Source organism: Hevea brasiliensis, chromosome 9 (genome assembly GCF_030052815.1).
Source record: "Hevea brasiliensis isolate MT/VB/25A 57/8 chromosome 9, ASM3005281v1, whole genome shotgun sequence".
NCBI classification, from domain to species: domain Eukaryota; kingdom Viridiplantae; phylum Streptophyta; class Magnoliopsida; order Malpighiales; family Euphorbiaceae; genus Hevea; species Hevea brasiliensis.
This window is the reverse complement of record NC_079501.1, coordinates 43686958-43703191: the sequence shown is the minus strand read 5'-3', so window position 1 is coordinate 43703191 and position 16234 is coordinate 43686958. Positions and strand designations below refer to the sequence as shown.

The 16234-nt window shown below is 28.0% G+C and overlaps 1 protein-coding gene across 1 annotated transcript; it reads right to left on the bottom strand.

Annotated features, from left to right (window-relative positions):
* Positions 1 to 11901: 11901 nt before the first annotated feature.
* LOC110639730 (transcription factor MYC2-like) lies at positions 11902 to 13847 on the bottom strand. The gene has a single exon (XM_021790800.2). The coding sequence runs from the start codon at positions 13668 to 13670 to the stop codon at positions 12258 to 12260; it is 1413 nt and encodes a 470-aa protein (XP_021646492.1). The 5' UTR covers positions 13671 to 13847; the 3' UTR covers positions 11902 to 12257.
* Positions 13848 to 16234: the final 2387 nt, after the last annotated feature.

Below are 16234 nucleotides of genomic sequence, written 5' to 3'. Positions count from 1 at the left end.
TATTGAGATTTTGTGAAACTTACAAATTAGTCATTGTATTTGTAAAACTCATCTATTTAGTTCTTGATTTTTTATTATTTTTTTTAAAAACTATAAATTAGTCTCTCCGACAAATTTTCTATCCAAATTACCGTTAATTTAAAAAGAATGATAAAAATGCTATTTATTTATGAATTTCAATATAAAACAAAATAGCTCTTGAAGTTTTGATTTATTAACAAAACAGTTTTTGATGTGGCAAAAATAAAATTTTAATTGTTTTAATCGTTAATTTTACCAATTAAAATTTGTAAAATTACATGTTAAAAATTTTAACATAATTAATAGTTAATTTTACAAAATAACTATTAATTAATAGGGTGAAATTTTACAAAATTAAGTGTGAATAGTATTTATGTTTATATTATATTGTTAAAATGTAAGGATGAATTTATAATTAACAAAAATATAAGAATCTTAAAGTTATTAATTCGTACTTTAATAATAATAACGGTTTAAAAATTAATCCTTTTGTGCTTATTAAATACAAAAATATAAGCACTTATTTGTAAATAATTATAATATTTAAGGATTATTTTGTAAAATATATGGATGATTTTGTAATTAATCAAAATTTTAAGAGTTTTAAAGTAATTAATTCATATTTTTAATAATTATAATTTACAGGGACTAATATGTAGGTCTTATCAAATCTCAGAGAGTAAATTATTTAAAATAAAAAATATAATACAAGATATTTTGATATTTTTATTAAAATTAACTGTGATTTAACTATAATTTTAATGATATAAATTAATCCATAAGTTTATTAAAATATCAAACACTAAAAAAATGAGTTTTAAAAATATAAAAATTAATATATAAGTTTTGTCAAATATTAGAAATTAAATTATAACTTGCCAATTAGATAAATTGATGTCATAAATATACCTAATTAATTCTAATAAGTAATAATTATAAGAATTTAATCAATAGAGCTAATTCAATTAGTAAAGATGGAAGCTGCTATTCCTTACTAATATGGGTTCAATTCTATTAAAGAGTACTCTAAAATTATTTAACCTAAATACATCATATCATTATATGTAAAAAATGTGTCATTAAAATCGCTTAAATAAAAATCTAATCACAATGCAAAAAGCTAAGAATGTGTAAAATTGATTAGACGGTAAAAGATATTTTCAAATAAATTTTGTATATTAAAATTAATTTTTTATAAATAATTTTAAAAATATACTCTTTTCCATCGAAATTGATAAAAAAAAATTCTCATATATATATATATATATATATATATATATTAAACAAAGACATAGATTCATTACTAAGAAACGAAGCAAAATTAAAATTAATTTATTATTAATGGCCACTATTATTAGTCGTTCAGTATTTGTTGTCACCTTCGCGTACAGGTAGGGCCAATGGTTGAGACCGACCCATCGGACTTGGGCTTCGAACTTAAGATTCTCAGTGGTCCCTTAGCTGCAGTGAGGGTCAGGTGGCGCTTGGCCCTGTAATTGGGTACAAATGGAGAAACGAAGAACACTTAAACTTTTATCAACTTACATTGTGCGTTTGTTATTTTAAAATTAGAATTTAACATCAAATTAATTTTATTAATAATTCAATTCCTTTTCTTTCATTTAATTTTGATTAATACTAAAATTAGAAATCACCTATTTTTATAAATAATTTCAATATTATTGAATTAAAATTTTTATTTAATGATTAATTTTAATTTTTATGAGTAAATTTAACTAAATATGTTTAATTAAAATAAGTTTCTCTATTTATAGACTTAATTAATAAAAATAAAATTCAGACATTAAATTATCAAAATTTTAAAAAAATTGAGACAAAACTTATATATTTATTTATTCATAAAGTAAATAAAGCATGGAGAAAGAAACTCTTCTTTCTATAAAACTTTCTCTCATCTCCCTCTCTCTTTTCAATCCTTTTTCGTTTTCTTTTGGGCTAAATGGGCATAGGCCTTCCTTTTCTTTTTTCTTCTTTTTCAATAAGATTTTATTTTTTACTTTTAATTAAAACAATATCTTATTGGATTTGAGATTGATTATTCTTATTCTCTTAAAAAAAATTATATTTTCTTACATTTTTTGAAATTTTGAATTGTGTTTCGTAATCATAGTGTCAAACTCACCATTAATACTTTCAACTCATTAAAAAAATTAAAAAAAATGACAATAACCATCAATCGTAAGGCACTTCCCATTTATCAACACAATAGTATTAAGAGTTGTCTTTAAAATTATGAAACTTAATTAATTAATTATATTAAAAAAATTAAATTAAAAAAAAAAAGATAGCTATCCAGATTGTGAAAGCCAAAACACATAGTTTTTTTTTTTTTCCAAAATAGGAACTTTTGTTAAAGGAAAAGAAGGGACTTTTCGTCATCTAAAAAAAAAAAAAGGAACTTTTATTCAATAAAAAAAAAGGAAGGAACTTTTACGGGGTTTGTAAAAGCGAGTCGCGCAAATGATGTTTAACGACCAAACTTTTTCAGTATTTTGATACTTACTACTTGTCTGCTTTATTCCGTCGGTGCACTTTTTCCTTTTAGTAAAGGGATATACTGCACCAATATAATATAATATAATATATATATATAGAGAGAGAGAGAGGGTAAAGGATGAATATATAAAGAAAATAACTCATTTTATTGTTTGAACTCTAATAAATAAGGTATAAAATAAATCTATTTATTAATTGAATTAATCATTACGTTCAATTAGTGTAGTTTTTAATCTTTCTAATTTTTGTATTTAATTTAAATTTATAAGTGATATATATATATATATATATATATATATATATATATATATTGTAATAGAATAGTTATTTTTTTCTTATATTTTGAATTAATATTATTTTAATTTAAAAATAATTGTTATTATATATTTTAAAAATTTAAAATTGAATTAATTAAATTATTGTTTAATAAAATAATATTTTAGTTTTTAAAAAAATGGGAAGATAATTATTTAATATATAATAAATATTTTATATGATTTGTACAAATTAAAACAAACCAAAGCTTGAGTAAAATGATTTGCCCCTGATTTAGCCTAGTTTAATCCCATGACTGAAGACGCGTAACTCAAAGAGGTAAAGAATATAGTTTTGAATGATAGATTACCTAAATCTATATATGGTAATAAATGGGATAGATTAAATGAATTGAAAATCCAATTAAATTGTTTGCAAAGGACAAAGAAGTGTGAACTTGACACACACAAACAAAGCAGTGGAAAAGCTTCCATTTAGTCATATATAGATAATTTATTTTTCGACTTTAGAAACGACAAAAGAATTCATAATTCATTAAACAACAATAATAAGAACAATTTAATGCCTGGTTTCACATGAATAGGCAATAAACTAGAAAAGGCCACATTTTCTTTAGCCCTTTGAATGATTACATGCATATAAAGCTTTTGCTTTCACTACCCAAAAGTGAAGAATTTTGAGCAAAGTTTGCTTTTTGAATGGTTACTTTAACTTTTTATACCTTAAATTGTAGGTTTTAAAAAAATTTTTACAAACAAAGGCATTTTTTTTCAAAAAACATGAATAGCATTTTTCCATTAACCCAAGTTTGGAAACTAGAATTTCACAATAATTTAATTCAATTAATTTCTATTTTGTTAATTCTCACATTTAGAATAAAATGAATTTCTTTTTTTAACTTAAAAAATTTTATTTTTAAAAAATTGAACTCAAACATGATTGTATAGAAATTCAATTAAATTCATTTCTTATAAATGATTTACTTTAAATGAAGCTTATATGATGTAAAATAGAAAATATAAATACGAAAAAGTTTAAAGCATAATACATTAAATCCAACATAAATATAAAGACAATGTATCAATCACTACAAGAAAAAAAGGTTATTAGCTATGGTAATATTATAGATGTTTTTTTAGATATCTACGTTTATATTATTAAAAGCGTTATCATCCCATATTCTTAAGTATGAAAAAAAGTTTAAAATATAATACAATAAATCCAACCTAAAAATAAAGGCAATTTATTAGCAATGCTATATGATTAATGTTCTTAAATATTTATTGACACTTTTAAATATGAACATTTTTATTATTAAAAGTGTTTGCCATTCTATATTCTTTATATATAATCACTACAAGAAAACGCGTTATTAGCAATGTTAATTAGTATTTTTAAATATTCATTAAAACTTTATCAAATATTGATATTTACTTTGCAAAAAACACTGCCCCTCCATATTCTTTAATTAAATTTAAAAATCATGAAGTGTAAAATTGGAATATCAGTCCAACTAAATTTATATAATTAATTAGATCTTATTCCAAAGCATTGATTGCTATTACTTTGAAATGGTAGGACTAGAGTTGGGTCTTCAAATGTGAAACGGAGGAGTGCAGATTTGATTTGCTGCGCTAACACGAAGCAACATGCTGACAAATGTACACTGTGGTCATGCACATGGGGAAGCGGTAAGCGGAGATACCGATGAAAAGCAACAACAAAACGAAACCGTATGATTGATTTGATATGGCAAACAAAAAGAAAGACATCCATAAACGTTTTAAACCATTTGCTGCAGCTACACTGGGGGCTGTACTTATTACTTACATTTGTGGCCCTCTCTCTTATCCCACCGTTGAGTTTCCACAATTCATCCCTGCGTGCTGGCTTATCCCTATCAATTAAAGACAAGGGGGACAATTTTATGTTTGCTCTAGTTTTAATATGATTTCTCAATTATTTTTTCAAATCTGAATAATTAACTCATAAATCCCACTCCCATTACATCCACATCTAATTATAAAGTTATGATTGACACTTGAGTAATAGACTAATGTCTTCAATACAAACAAAAGTTTTCATGTTTGGCCATATTATCAATCTAATTATTCATATGATGTGAAATATCATCGACATTTCCAAACTCAATCTTCATCATTCAATTAACAATGAAGGCAGAGAATAAGAGTTTAAATTTTAATTAAAATTAAAATAAAATTTGATAAATATAATATTTAATAAATATTAATATATTAAATTACATTAAAATTACTAACTTAATATATTTTATAAGAAAATTATTAAAATAAATCTAGTGAATTTTAATACGTAATTTTATTCTAAAGAGCAATTTTACAATTCAATAAAATTAAAAAAGTTGAGATATTAATTAGTGAAATATATATATTCGCAAGTGTAACCTGGTTTGACTCTACAGCAAGAAGTTTTTTTTTTTTTTAAGCAGATACGTCACTTCCTTTAAAAGAAAAATAAGAAAGAAAAAAAAGAGATACTTCACTTTTCAAAAATCTGCTGAATCCGTTAAATTCAGATGAAATCCATTTTTTCACTGATTACTAGATTAATTCACTAATGTATTAACCGGATCCTAATTTTTTCAATTGAATTAATCGTGCCAGGCTGGCCAAGTTTAACAATGATAAACATGACAAGTATAATCACTATCCAAAAGAGACCTGCAGATGACTCATATATGGATGTGAAAGCAAATTAGCCTTGTGAATCAGATGAACAGCCAACTGATCAATATATATTTTCTATTATACATTTACAATCTTTACAATAGTATTTTTTGAGGGATTATTAGGTGCTTCAATGCACATTCATAATTTCTCATAGTTATGTAGAATTCATTCTCTATATTAGAAAGATGATTTACTTTTTTATGAGAGAATAATACTATTTTTATCCGCACTGAGAGTATTATAATCTTTTGTGGTTTTTTCCTCATTATATTTCTGACTTTTTCTTAAGGTACTATGAAATAAATTGTCCATGATTATTAAAGTGAAAAATCACATTTTAAATTAATTATTTTTATTAAATTTTATAATATCATTTTCTTAACTAGTAATTTAAAAATTGAGATTAATGTCTAGCCTGACTTAAATTGGACTAATACAAGTAAAGCACAATCACAAAGACTAATTATCAATATATATAAAGAAATATTACGAATAAAAAAAATAAAAGAAAAGGAGACAAGGTTAGCTGCTTTTTTATTTTATTTTCTTTATTAACATATATAAAAGAAAGAGAAATAAGAAACTGAAACCTAATGCATGAAACACCCACTGCATGAACAACTAAAGAGAATTTTCCAAACCTTTTGGAGGGGAAAGTAGAATCCAATTCTCATATTGAAATGCACCAAAATTTACACACGGAGTTCCTCTTCAAAGGGAATTGAAAGACTTTAATGTATTTTTCTCACAAATTTACAATCTTTGGAATAGTGTTTTTAGAGGTCTTAAATTAAATTGGAGAATTATACCAATCGGTTGAAATCGTATTAAATTGAACTTATTTAGCTGTTTTGATTTAATTCTAATACTTAATTAAAAGCCAAATTAGAAGCTTATCACGTCAAAATCAAATTAAAAAATTAATTTTATATATATATATATTTTTCTGTGATATTTTAATATATTATATATTAACTTTAAAGATTATATTTAAAAAAAATAAAAATAAAAATAAAAGATTAAATTAAATTTATATTATGTCAAAATTTTATTTTTTAAGAAGACTCAAAATTAAAACCTGCATGCACGCTTGTACTTGCAACAGGTGAACGAGGGCAGAGGAAAAATGCGTATAAATGAGAGTAAAAAAAAAAGCAAGGGATGGCTTTTATCGAAGCGATGAACTGATGATGGTGTGAGTGATAATAGAGCAGACCCATCATAGCTCCACGCTTCCAATAATTGAGTGAAGAAATTGATATAGCATTGGTAAAATTGCAGATGAGAGAAAAGGAGGGGCTATGGTCGGGCCGGAAAGGAGGACAAGCTCAGACAGTACTCCGTCCACGTTGGCGATGTAACTATCACTAATAGTTATATGAGAATCTTTCACCTTCGCAGTCTCTGTCACTCAGATACCTGACAACATTGTTGCCATGTGATTATCCATTCAGCCATATCTATTCTCTGCACTTTACTTAATTGCCAAGGGATGATGACGCTGACAACAATTAATTAAATACTGATTCTTTGATCTAGTCATGAAATCCTGGTAGTAGGGTTGATTTTTAATAATTTAATAAGATACTCCAACGGATTTAAAACACATAAACTAATATAGTACTGTAATATGCATGTGGACCCTTTTGTAAAATAAAGTTAACAACAGTGAAGATCCCTCACAGTTCCAACACTTATTGATTGGCGATGCTGCTTTTGAAGAAATTAAAATTTTAATTAGTCATATCTGTCCGGGAATAAATTTCCAGTATGATTCTTTTGATTTTTTTATTAGTTTCATAAATATAGTAATAATAATTGGTTAATAATTAATGACAAATTGACATTATTATAGTTGGGCAAAAAATAATTTTAATGACATCTAACTGTATACTCTAATTAGATAAATGTTTGTGTGCTATAATTTTATTTTTTAAATATATATTTAAAATTGTTTTATCAATTTTAAAATATATAATTCTTAATATTTTTATAATTAAATAAAATACTAAAAAAATTTAAAAAAACATTAAAAAGGATATTTATAAGAATCTAAGAATTAAAATAAACATAAATTGAATATACTCTTAAATTTGGACAATTAAAAATAATCATTTAAATCATAAAAATTGAGATAATAATGACAATAATAATAAAATTTAAAATAATAAAAAGAATTAAATATTTAATATAAAAAATAATAATTACTAATTATAAAGCATGCGAAACCGGCCTTTATACATATTTGCATTATAATTTTTTAAAATGTAATTATATAATTTTATATTATAATTAGACATAAGTTATGTTGCATTTATAAAAACTAAGTTTTGATTTCGTAAATTTATACTATATTTTTAAATTCTGAATCTCAAATTATTAAAAATATTCTCAATTAATACAGTTACAAAATTATCACATTCACTTTGTAACTAAGCAACTTTTCAATTTGCTATTTACACAAAACAATTTTTACATTTTACTTCCATTAATAATCGTTGTTTTTTTTAAACCCCTCCACCCCCCCCCCCCCCCCCCCCCCAAAAAAAAAAAAAAAAAAAAAACCATTGTTTTCTGGGACTATCATATGTAGATCGAGTACATGTAAGTTTTTTTTTAATGACATGACAGACGGCAAATGCAATGTCTTATGTCATGAGGATCATAGAAAAGGATACTTGCAATTGTCAAAAAAACTCTCATGGTTATTTGTCACTTATGTAGAAGAAACTTGCAAGTTGAAACAGTTGATGGGGTAGGTGGTGATTAATGTTGTTTCTTGTGAGGGGTAACTTCCATGGTCTTGGAAACAATTTGAAAATATTATCAGAACTGTTTTTGGATTCCCTCATCATTTCTTTACCTGGAGAAAGATGAAGGCTGGGAGAACTGAAAAGGAGTAGATTGTTGTTCCTTGCATATCCAGAAAAACAAGGCAACAAATCAATGTTGGATTTGATAAGAGCCATGAATTTCTGTTCTTTTTTTTTTTTAAAGAAATATGTGGACCCCTCAAACTATATGGAAAAGGTATGTTGTATTCATGAGATTTTCTTTTAATATTATATTTTTAATTTATTATACTCTTTAATTTTTATTTTTGTTTTAATAATTAATCATTTACTAGAAGTGACAAATGGATTAAGTTAGACAGATTCTGATTCATGTCATTTGAATTTATGCTATTTTAGGTTGGGGATTACGTTGAGTTTTATTTGGTTTATATGTTCATTTCATGTCATTTTAAATTATGTGTTGATTTAGGTTATCTCTCAGTTTTATACGTAAAAAAAAAAAATTTCAAATTGAATTTGGATCAATTTTTGGATTGTGGATATTTTAGTTCAACGTATTATATGTTTTAGAAAATGATTGTTTAATTTTCAGGGAAAAAATGATTCTATTTTGAATCAAGTCATGTTAAGTTGATCTTCAATTATGCTAGTCATTTGAATTCATGTCATTTTGAATTGAAATTAATTTTAAGTTATGAATCATTTCGAATCCAATGAGTTAAATTAAATTCGTAAGTTGAATAAAAAATTACCCTTCTTTTCCCTCACAATTGAATTACATTAGTAGTTAGCAAGAGGGAGAACAATTAACAAGGTGTTAACCTCATTATATTTATTATGTAGCTAATAGCTTATAACAGATAACTGCTAATTGATAATTATTAATTATTTACATAATTTTTTTAAATATTTTAATATATCATATATTAATTTATTTAGAAAATATAGAATTAAAATTTATAATAAAAATAATTAATTTTATTTATATATTTTTAATGAATAAAATTTTCTTGCTTATATGGTCATAGTTATTTTAATCATTATTTATAATAATTAAAAAATTATTCATTATTTCTAATTATAAAAATAGTTTTATCATATAAAAAAATTTTTAAATATCATTTTAATATGATATCCAAGTATCAATAGGAAATAAAATCAAATAACTATTCTAAAATGAAGTTTTTAGGATCAATGACAGTTGAATTGGGATAGCAACGGGTCAGATATTTGTGAGTATCTGATCAGACCAAACTCTAATATGACGGACTTAAGTAGTATATAATCGTATTGGGGATATGTTCGGATTTGAGGAATAATATCTGTAATGGGTTCGAATCGAATTTGGATTTTGCATGTTAAGCATCAATTACTCGAACTCATTTATATAAATTATTAATTAAATAAAAAATGTATGTTTTTATAATAACATTTATAATTTTTATGTATTTTATTAAATAAAATAGAATTTAAATATTTTATAGAATTATTAGATTTTAAAATATAAATTTTTAATAAAAATATTTTTTTATGTTACTTATTAATTAAAATATATAAAATTAAATGGATTCAAGTATTTTTTGAATAATAATAATCGAGTTTGAGACGAATTTGAATAGTTGATAATAAATTTTAATTAAATTTGAGATAAATTCAAGTATTTAGAATATTAATCGGATTCAGGGAAGAGGTTTTTCGCAAGCCATTTAAATACTCAAGCAATTATTTATTGTTTTTTTAGTATTATCAAATAGGTTAATTTGGATATTAAAAGTAGAAAACCTATCAGTTGGCCTTCCAATATCTAAACTAAATACTCTTATAATGCAATAGAAATGTAGAATTGAGAAGGGAGAGTTGAAATCTAGAGTGCAAGGCAACTAATTTCTATGATCTGCTAAATCAAAATTTTAATTATTTAAAAAAAAATTGAAGGAAGAATTATCATAATTTAAAATTCTTGATAATGACCTTCCTTGCAAAATAAATATTTGACTACAGAACTATTAGTGTTCTTACTACATTATTGATTAATTTTCAAATTCCTATTTCTAGTCCTTGTACTATAACATCTATACAAGCTAATTAATTTTCCCATTTAGGCTCATGATTGTTAGAGTTCTGCTTTTAGGAAAATGTCACAATCTCGCTTAGAACTTTATATTTATTTATTGATTAAATATTAAGAGAGGAGGAAATGATACTAAGTAATGTCTTGGTGTTCACTATAGACATTTTTACATGAGTTGATTAAAATATATATATTTATATCATCAATCATTAAATACAACCTAAAAAAAAAGTAAAAAGGAAAAAAGAGAAAAGAAGGAAGTTATTCCTCAAATTCTCAAACCGGTCGACTCCCTGAAAGGCTGAAGAAAAGAAAAACAAAAAAACACTAAAAAGAGAAGAAAGCAGTGGGAAATTTAAACCCTTCTAGCTATTTTGTTCTCTCTGTCTATATATATTATTCATCGCTGATATAATTGCACTCATGTGTTATCTATATGAAAGTAGTAGTTCTTCATTTTCTCTTTTTTTAGGGACTGATCACAGAGACTAGAATATCCTGATTGCAGAAAAAAGGATGGAGAATGAAGTGAAAAAGAGAAAAATTAAAGAGAACTGCGAAAGAGAGAAACTGAACGAGTTAGCTTTCTTGTTTGGTGATTTCTGTTACAACTTCAAGACAAAAAATGGCTTTTCTTTTCGGCTATAAAGAGGGGAGGTTGATTAATTTAAGATATTATTACATTATAAAGCTAAAATGTGCACTTATCACTAAACTAATCTGTGGATGCAAAATTAGCAACTTTTGAAATTACATAAAATGGTTTGCTTTTTGTTTAGACGAGGTTATACATCAGTTTAGGCAAATATGTTTCCAATTCAAAAGAGAGATTAATGATTAATTAGTAAGGTTTATACCATTTCAATTAGCATGCAGTTATCTGGATTGAGTTTTTAAGGGATGTTCCTATACCAGTGGGTTTAGTTTGGTGACGACTATGCTAATTTTTTTCTGGATTCAATTTATTAATAAATCATTTGCTTAAAAAAAGGTTTGTAACATTAAACTTCTTGATGAACAAGCGCACCACATTTCCTCCTGTGAAACCCTACCTTCCCCATAACTTAATTAGGACATATACTTTTAGTTTCTGAATTTGTACGTGTGAAAGGGAGGCACAAAAGTGATTGAAAGAAAGAAGAGGACACATTCGCTTGCTTTCCTATTTGGAACACAGAATGCTGAATGGTAATCGCTTTCGCATTACTCTAACTGGACCACTGCTGATCAATAATAAAATAAAGTACACGACAAGCAAATATTTTTTTTTATTTAATTTCATTTTTCATTTTTATACAATATTTCCCATGAAGCACTATAAAATATTCATTTTACATAATGCATAGTTGATTACATCCTTTTAAAATTGGGTGTTTCGATATAGCAAGGGCACCATTGATGAGAAGGATCTTAGCATACATGAATATATATATATATATATATATATATATATATATATATATAATTCAAGAATCACAGCGGCCAACTTAAGAACAATTGAAACTAAAACATATAGGGAAAAGAAAACATTAAAAAAGAATATATAACGATAGAAACTACAAAAATGAAGAACACTCAAAGAGCAACAATGATTTTAAGAACAACAGAAACTACAAAACGAGGAGCACTCAGAGAAACTACAAAAACGGAGAGCACTCCAAGAACAACATTGATTTTAAGAATAATAGAAACTAGGAAAAAGAAGAGCAACCAAACAACAATTTTAACAATATTGTTGTTCCTTACAATTAAACACGCTACATAACATAGAGGTAAAACAGACGCGAATTATTCGAGGAAAATGAAAACCATACAAAGGTAGACCTCATTTTATGTTCCTTAACTAATATGAGATCATCGGCTGGCAGCTTAGTTCTGCATCCTTTGAAGAATAGCACTTCTCACAACATCTTCATTTGTGAGTCCATCTGGAACTCTAGCCACAACATCTTGAAGCACCATCTCCTTGATGCTTGACATGCTTGCGTGATGAACTTTGAACTCTATTTCTCTAAGCACATCCATCAACCTTGCAGCTGGGTAATTAACATCTGGGGAGAGGAATCTTATCATGGCTTCTGACCCTACAATTTTCACTTCCAATTCCATTGCCTTGGTTTTGTAAATTGAAGAAGCTCTGATGTGATCAATCATGGAATCGGTGCTTTGATTGTCAGCGACGTTTGTACTCTTGGATTTCTTGGATACTGCTTGTAGTTTGGACTCCAATTCATCAACTTTGGCCTTGAGTTCCTTGATGTAAGTAACTGCATCTGCTAGTAGAGATGCTTTATCCATCTTTGATACATTAGGAACTACAGATCGGAGAGCATAGAATCGATGATTCAGCCTCTCTCTGCGCTGCCTCTCCGCTTCAACATGGTTCAGTGGCAATTCCTTGCCGTTTAGTTGCTTTCTTCCTCTTTTCTTGAACCGATCAGTATTTCCAGCAGCAAAATTGCCATCAGAATCAGAACGCGCCGAGTCAGATGATGAGCGACCTTGACCAGTGACATCCTTCTTTTTGTCGCCTTCAATTTGCTTCTCCGTGGAGGTTTCCTTTTGAGAGGCTGAAAACATACTAATATCAAGGAATGAAGTATTAAGAATATGAAGCTGAGAATCATGGCTTGGCTCCTTTGAAACCAAACAGGCTGAGTCTCCCTCGAAGAGTGATTTGCAGAGTTGCACTAGGCTCCAATCTTTATCGATTGTATTCGAGGAGCCCAATTCAACAACTCCACAAGTGGTTGAAATACAGGCCAATGTCTGTATCCCATGCATACGAGCCTCTTTAACTCTTTCACACCCGAACATCTGTAACTCATGGTTACCCGTCAACCAAATAAAAGCTCCGGATCCAAAAGCCCTGCCAAGAATTCCATCCTCAACAGCGAATGATCGTGTTACTGAAACTGTATAAAACCATTCGTAGTCAATAACTTCCACGTCTGCCAATCTGTCCATATCCATATCATCACCAAAAATAGTTGGGGACTCTTTGTTAATCATCTTTCTTTCAAGATTGAACCCGAATTTGGGTTGGTTCAGCTTATTGCAAGCTTTGGCTGCAAATTCTTTGGTTCCACGGAAATGACCATCACCCCACGATAAAACAAGGCGGCCAGTGGCATCCTTGGAAGCTTGCCAGAAGATGGCATAGACCCACCATTCAGGTCGGCTTTGGAGGATGAACTGGAGGCGTTGTTGGAGTGGGGGACAGGTGTCTTGACAGAACGACATAAAGGAGGATGTAGAAGATGGGGACGTGATCTCCTCCATTGATATCTTTTCTCGCACTTAGTATTTCAGTTGTGTTTGTTCTTTTGTGTATTTGGTAAAGCTAGCTAGAGTTTGCTCAATAAGAATTCCACAAAGTTCTAGAGATGGAGAGAGGGTAGGGGAAGCGGGAGAAATGAGCGAAGATGGTTAACAAAGGAAACTTGGGGCTATTTAAATAGAGCCGTTCTCTTTTTCCCTGATATTAAATTGAGATATTCTAAGCTCAAATGGCTTGTTGAATTAGCCTCTTTTGCCCAACCACGTACAAGTGTTTTACTTATTTTACTTACATTTCAACTTGGTATATTTATCACGCTAAAAAATATTTCATTATATATGTATCTTTTCTATGCAATTATTATATCCTGAACTTATGAAATTGTAATAATATAGTCTCTTAATTTAAAAATATAACATAAAATCACTTCAACTTTTAAATTTTATGCAATAAAATCCAATTGACCTTTAATTATCGGTTTCTCGATTAAACATTGATGTGGACAAATTCAACGTAGCGCTTAGTCAACATTTATTTCTCCTCTCTTATGTCACGTATAATAAGATTATCTTTCAAATTTATTAGTTGTAACACTATTATCCTTCAACTTTATCATTTGGAATACCATTATCCCACAACTTTACATTAATGTACACAATCATCAATGTAATACCATTATAGTTTAAAACCACATTCTCATTATCTCATCTAATATAGATATATAATAACTAGAATTTTTAATCTTAATTTTTCTATAGAGCAATATAATTTTTTTAATATTTTTTTAAACTATTGTTAATAGATTTAACGTTTGTTATGTACTATGGAAGCATGTGCTTTCCTCAATTGCTTTTCACAGGCACCTAACTTCATTTCTTTTTTTTTTTATTTTTGCAGAGAATATAGTCGCCTATTGACTTTAATCTTCCTCAAAGAATTTTCTTGTATGATATAATCATTATATTTTGATGCAATAAATTTAGCATACATTTGATCACTTGGGTACTTGTTAAATAATAAGCCGTGTTTCGACTTTCTATTTATGAATGAAAGTGTTCATGAGGCCTATTTGTTACATAAATCTTTGTTTGATTACATGTGAATGCTTCAAAATGTTAGTCGTTGTATTAGCTTTTTATATTTCACTTCTACAAGGATTCTAGGAAAAGCTATGAGGTCAGCTATTTGAGGCCATGGGTCGGCCTTAGCTATTTTATGCTTGATGTTATCCCATCAGTTTCCTACAAGGTGCGATGGCATTAGACTTGCAGAATCACGTCATTTGAACTGTTACCTTAAAAACTGAAGCAATTGTAATTGTCATAAAAGGAATTTGGACTGTGAGAACATTGATTCCTCTTACACTGCCCCTTGAGGGAATTTCAAATTGGTGCCCCTTGAGTTCTTTAATACTCTTGGAAGTCAAGATTGGGTCCTCCAGCTTAAAGAATTAGTTATTAGAAGTTGCAGGAACTTGAAGACCAAAATTTCCCTCCATCACTTGCAAGATTATTAGATTGTCCAAAGTCTTAACAATTTGAATTGTGATATTAGGAACCTGAGCCATAGGTATTGGTACTTGGGACACTGATGAAGTTGGCTGAGGTACCTACACTATAGATATGTTAGTTCCTCTGTAAATATTGCCTTTTGAGCCGAATGTCACTTGGGGTAGCTGCACTTGCTGAGGCATTAGTGAGACTTGAAAACCTGCAATTACCTTTGTATCATAAATTACTGGGTGAGTTACAGGATTAAAATTGCTGAGAATCTTGTAGAAGCATTGGTCTTGCTTCTAGGATGACTATTTTTCACTAATGTTCTGGAGTGTTTAGCCACCAGCTCCTCTCTTATGTGAGGTGGCTGGTACTTTTTGTCGCTTTGAACTCGGCTTCCATTAGAACTACCTGGGGAGTTTGTGTCAGAGTCTACCCCTCGAGTTCCCTAGCACACCTGGGTGCCGAACCAAATTCCTCTGACCTAGAAGTTTGGCCATCAGTAAGTGTTGGAATTGGTAAACCTAGTATCTCAAACAACAATTGTATAGAAGAAACCATTTTCTCCATACATACATTAATTCTGTTAAAGGCTATATGCATTCGCCTTCCTATGCCTTTCTCCAACAAATTAGCGATGGTTGATGCAAGTTTTTCTTCATCAATATAAGGCATTTTGTGACATTTCATGAAGAACGTGCATGATATTTAAATGTGATATCTTCTATCCCACTAGGAGTGCCAAAAATTATTTCCTGTGGAAAACAATATCAGTTGTCTCATCGCTTATAGTTTGCATGGGTGTGCCAGATGGTGAGTATATCTCCTAATTTGTGCTTTGACTTCTAAATCAAACGATAGTGGGAATTGACTCTACTTTATGGAGTTTCATCAACGTCACAAGTAATCAAAAGGAAGTGAACTAGAATTGAATGCTTTGCTTAATTGATTGAAAGAAAATACAAGGCTTGAAATTAAATACAAAAGTTTACAAAATAAAAGACAGATAAAGATAAAGATAAAAGACTGCTAGAGTCTGATTGTGTTGTTTGATTTGAGTTGTTTGAATG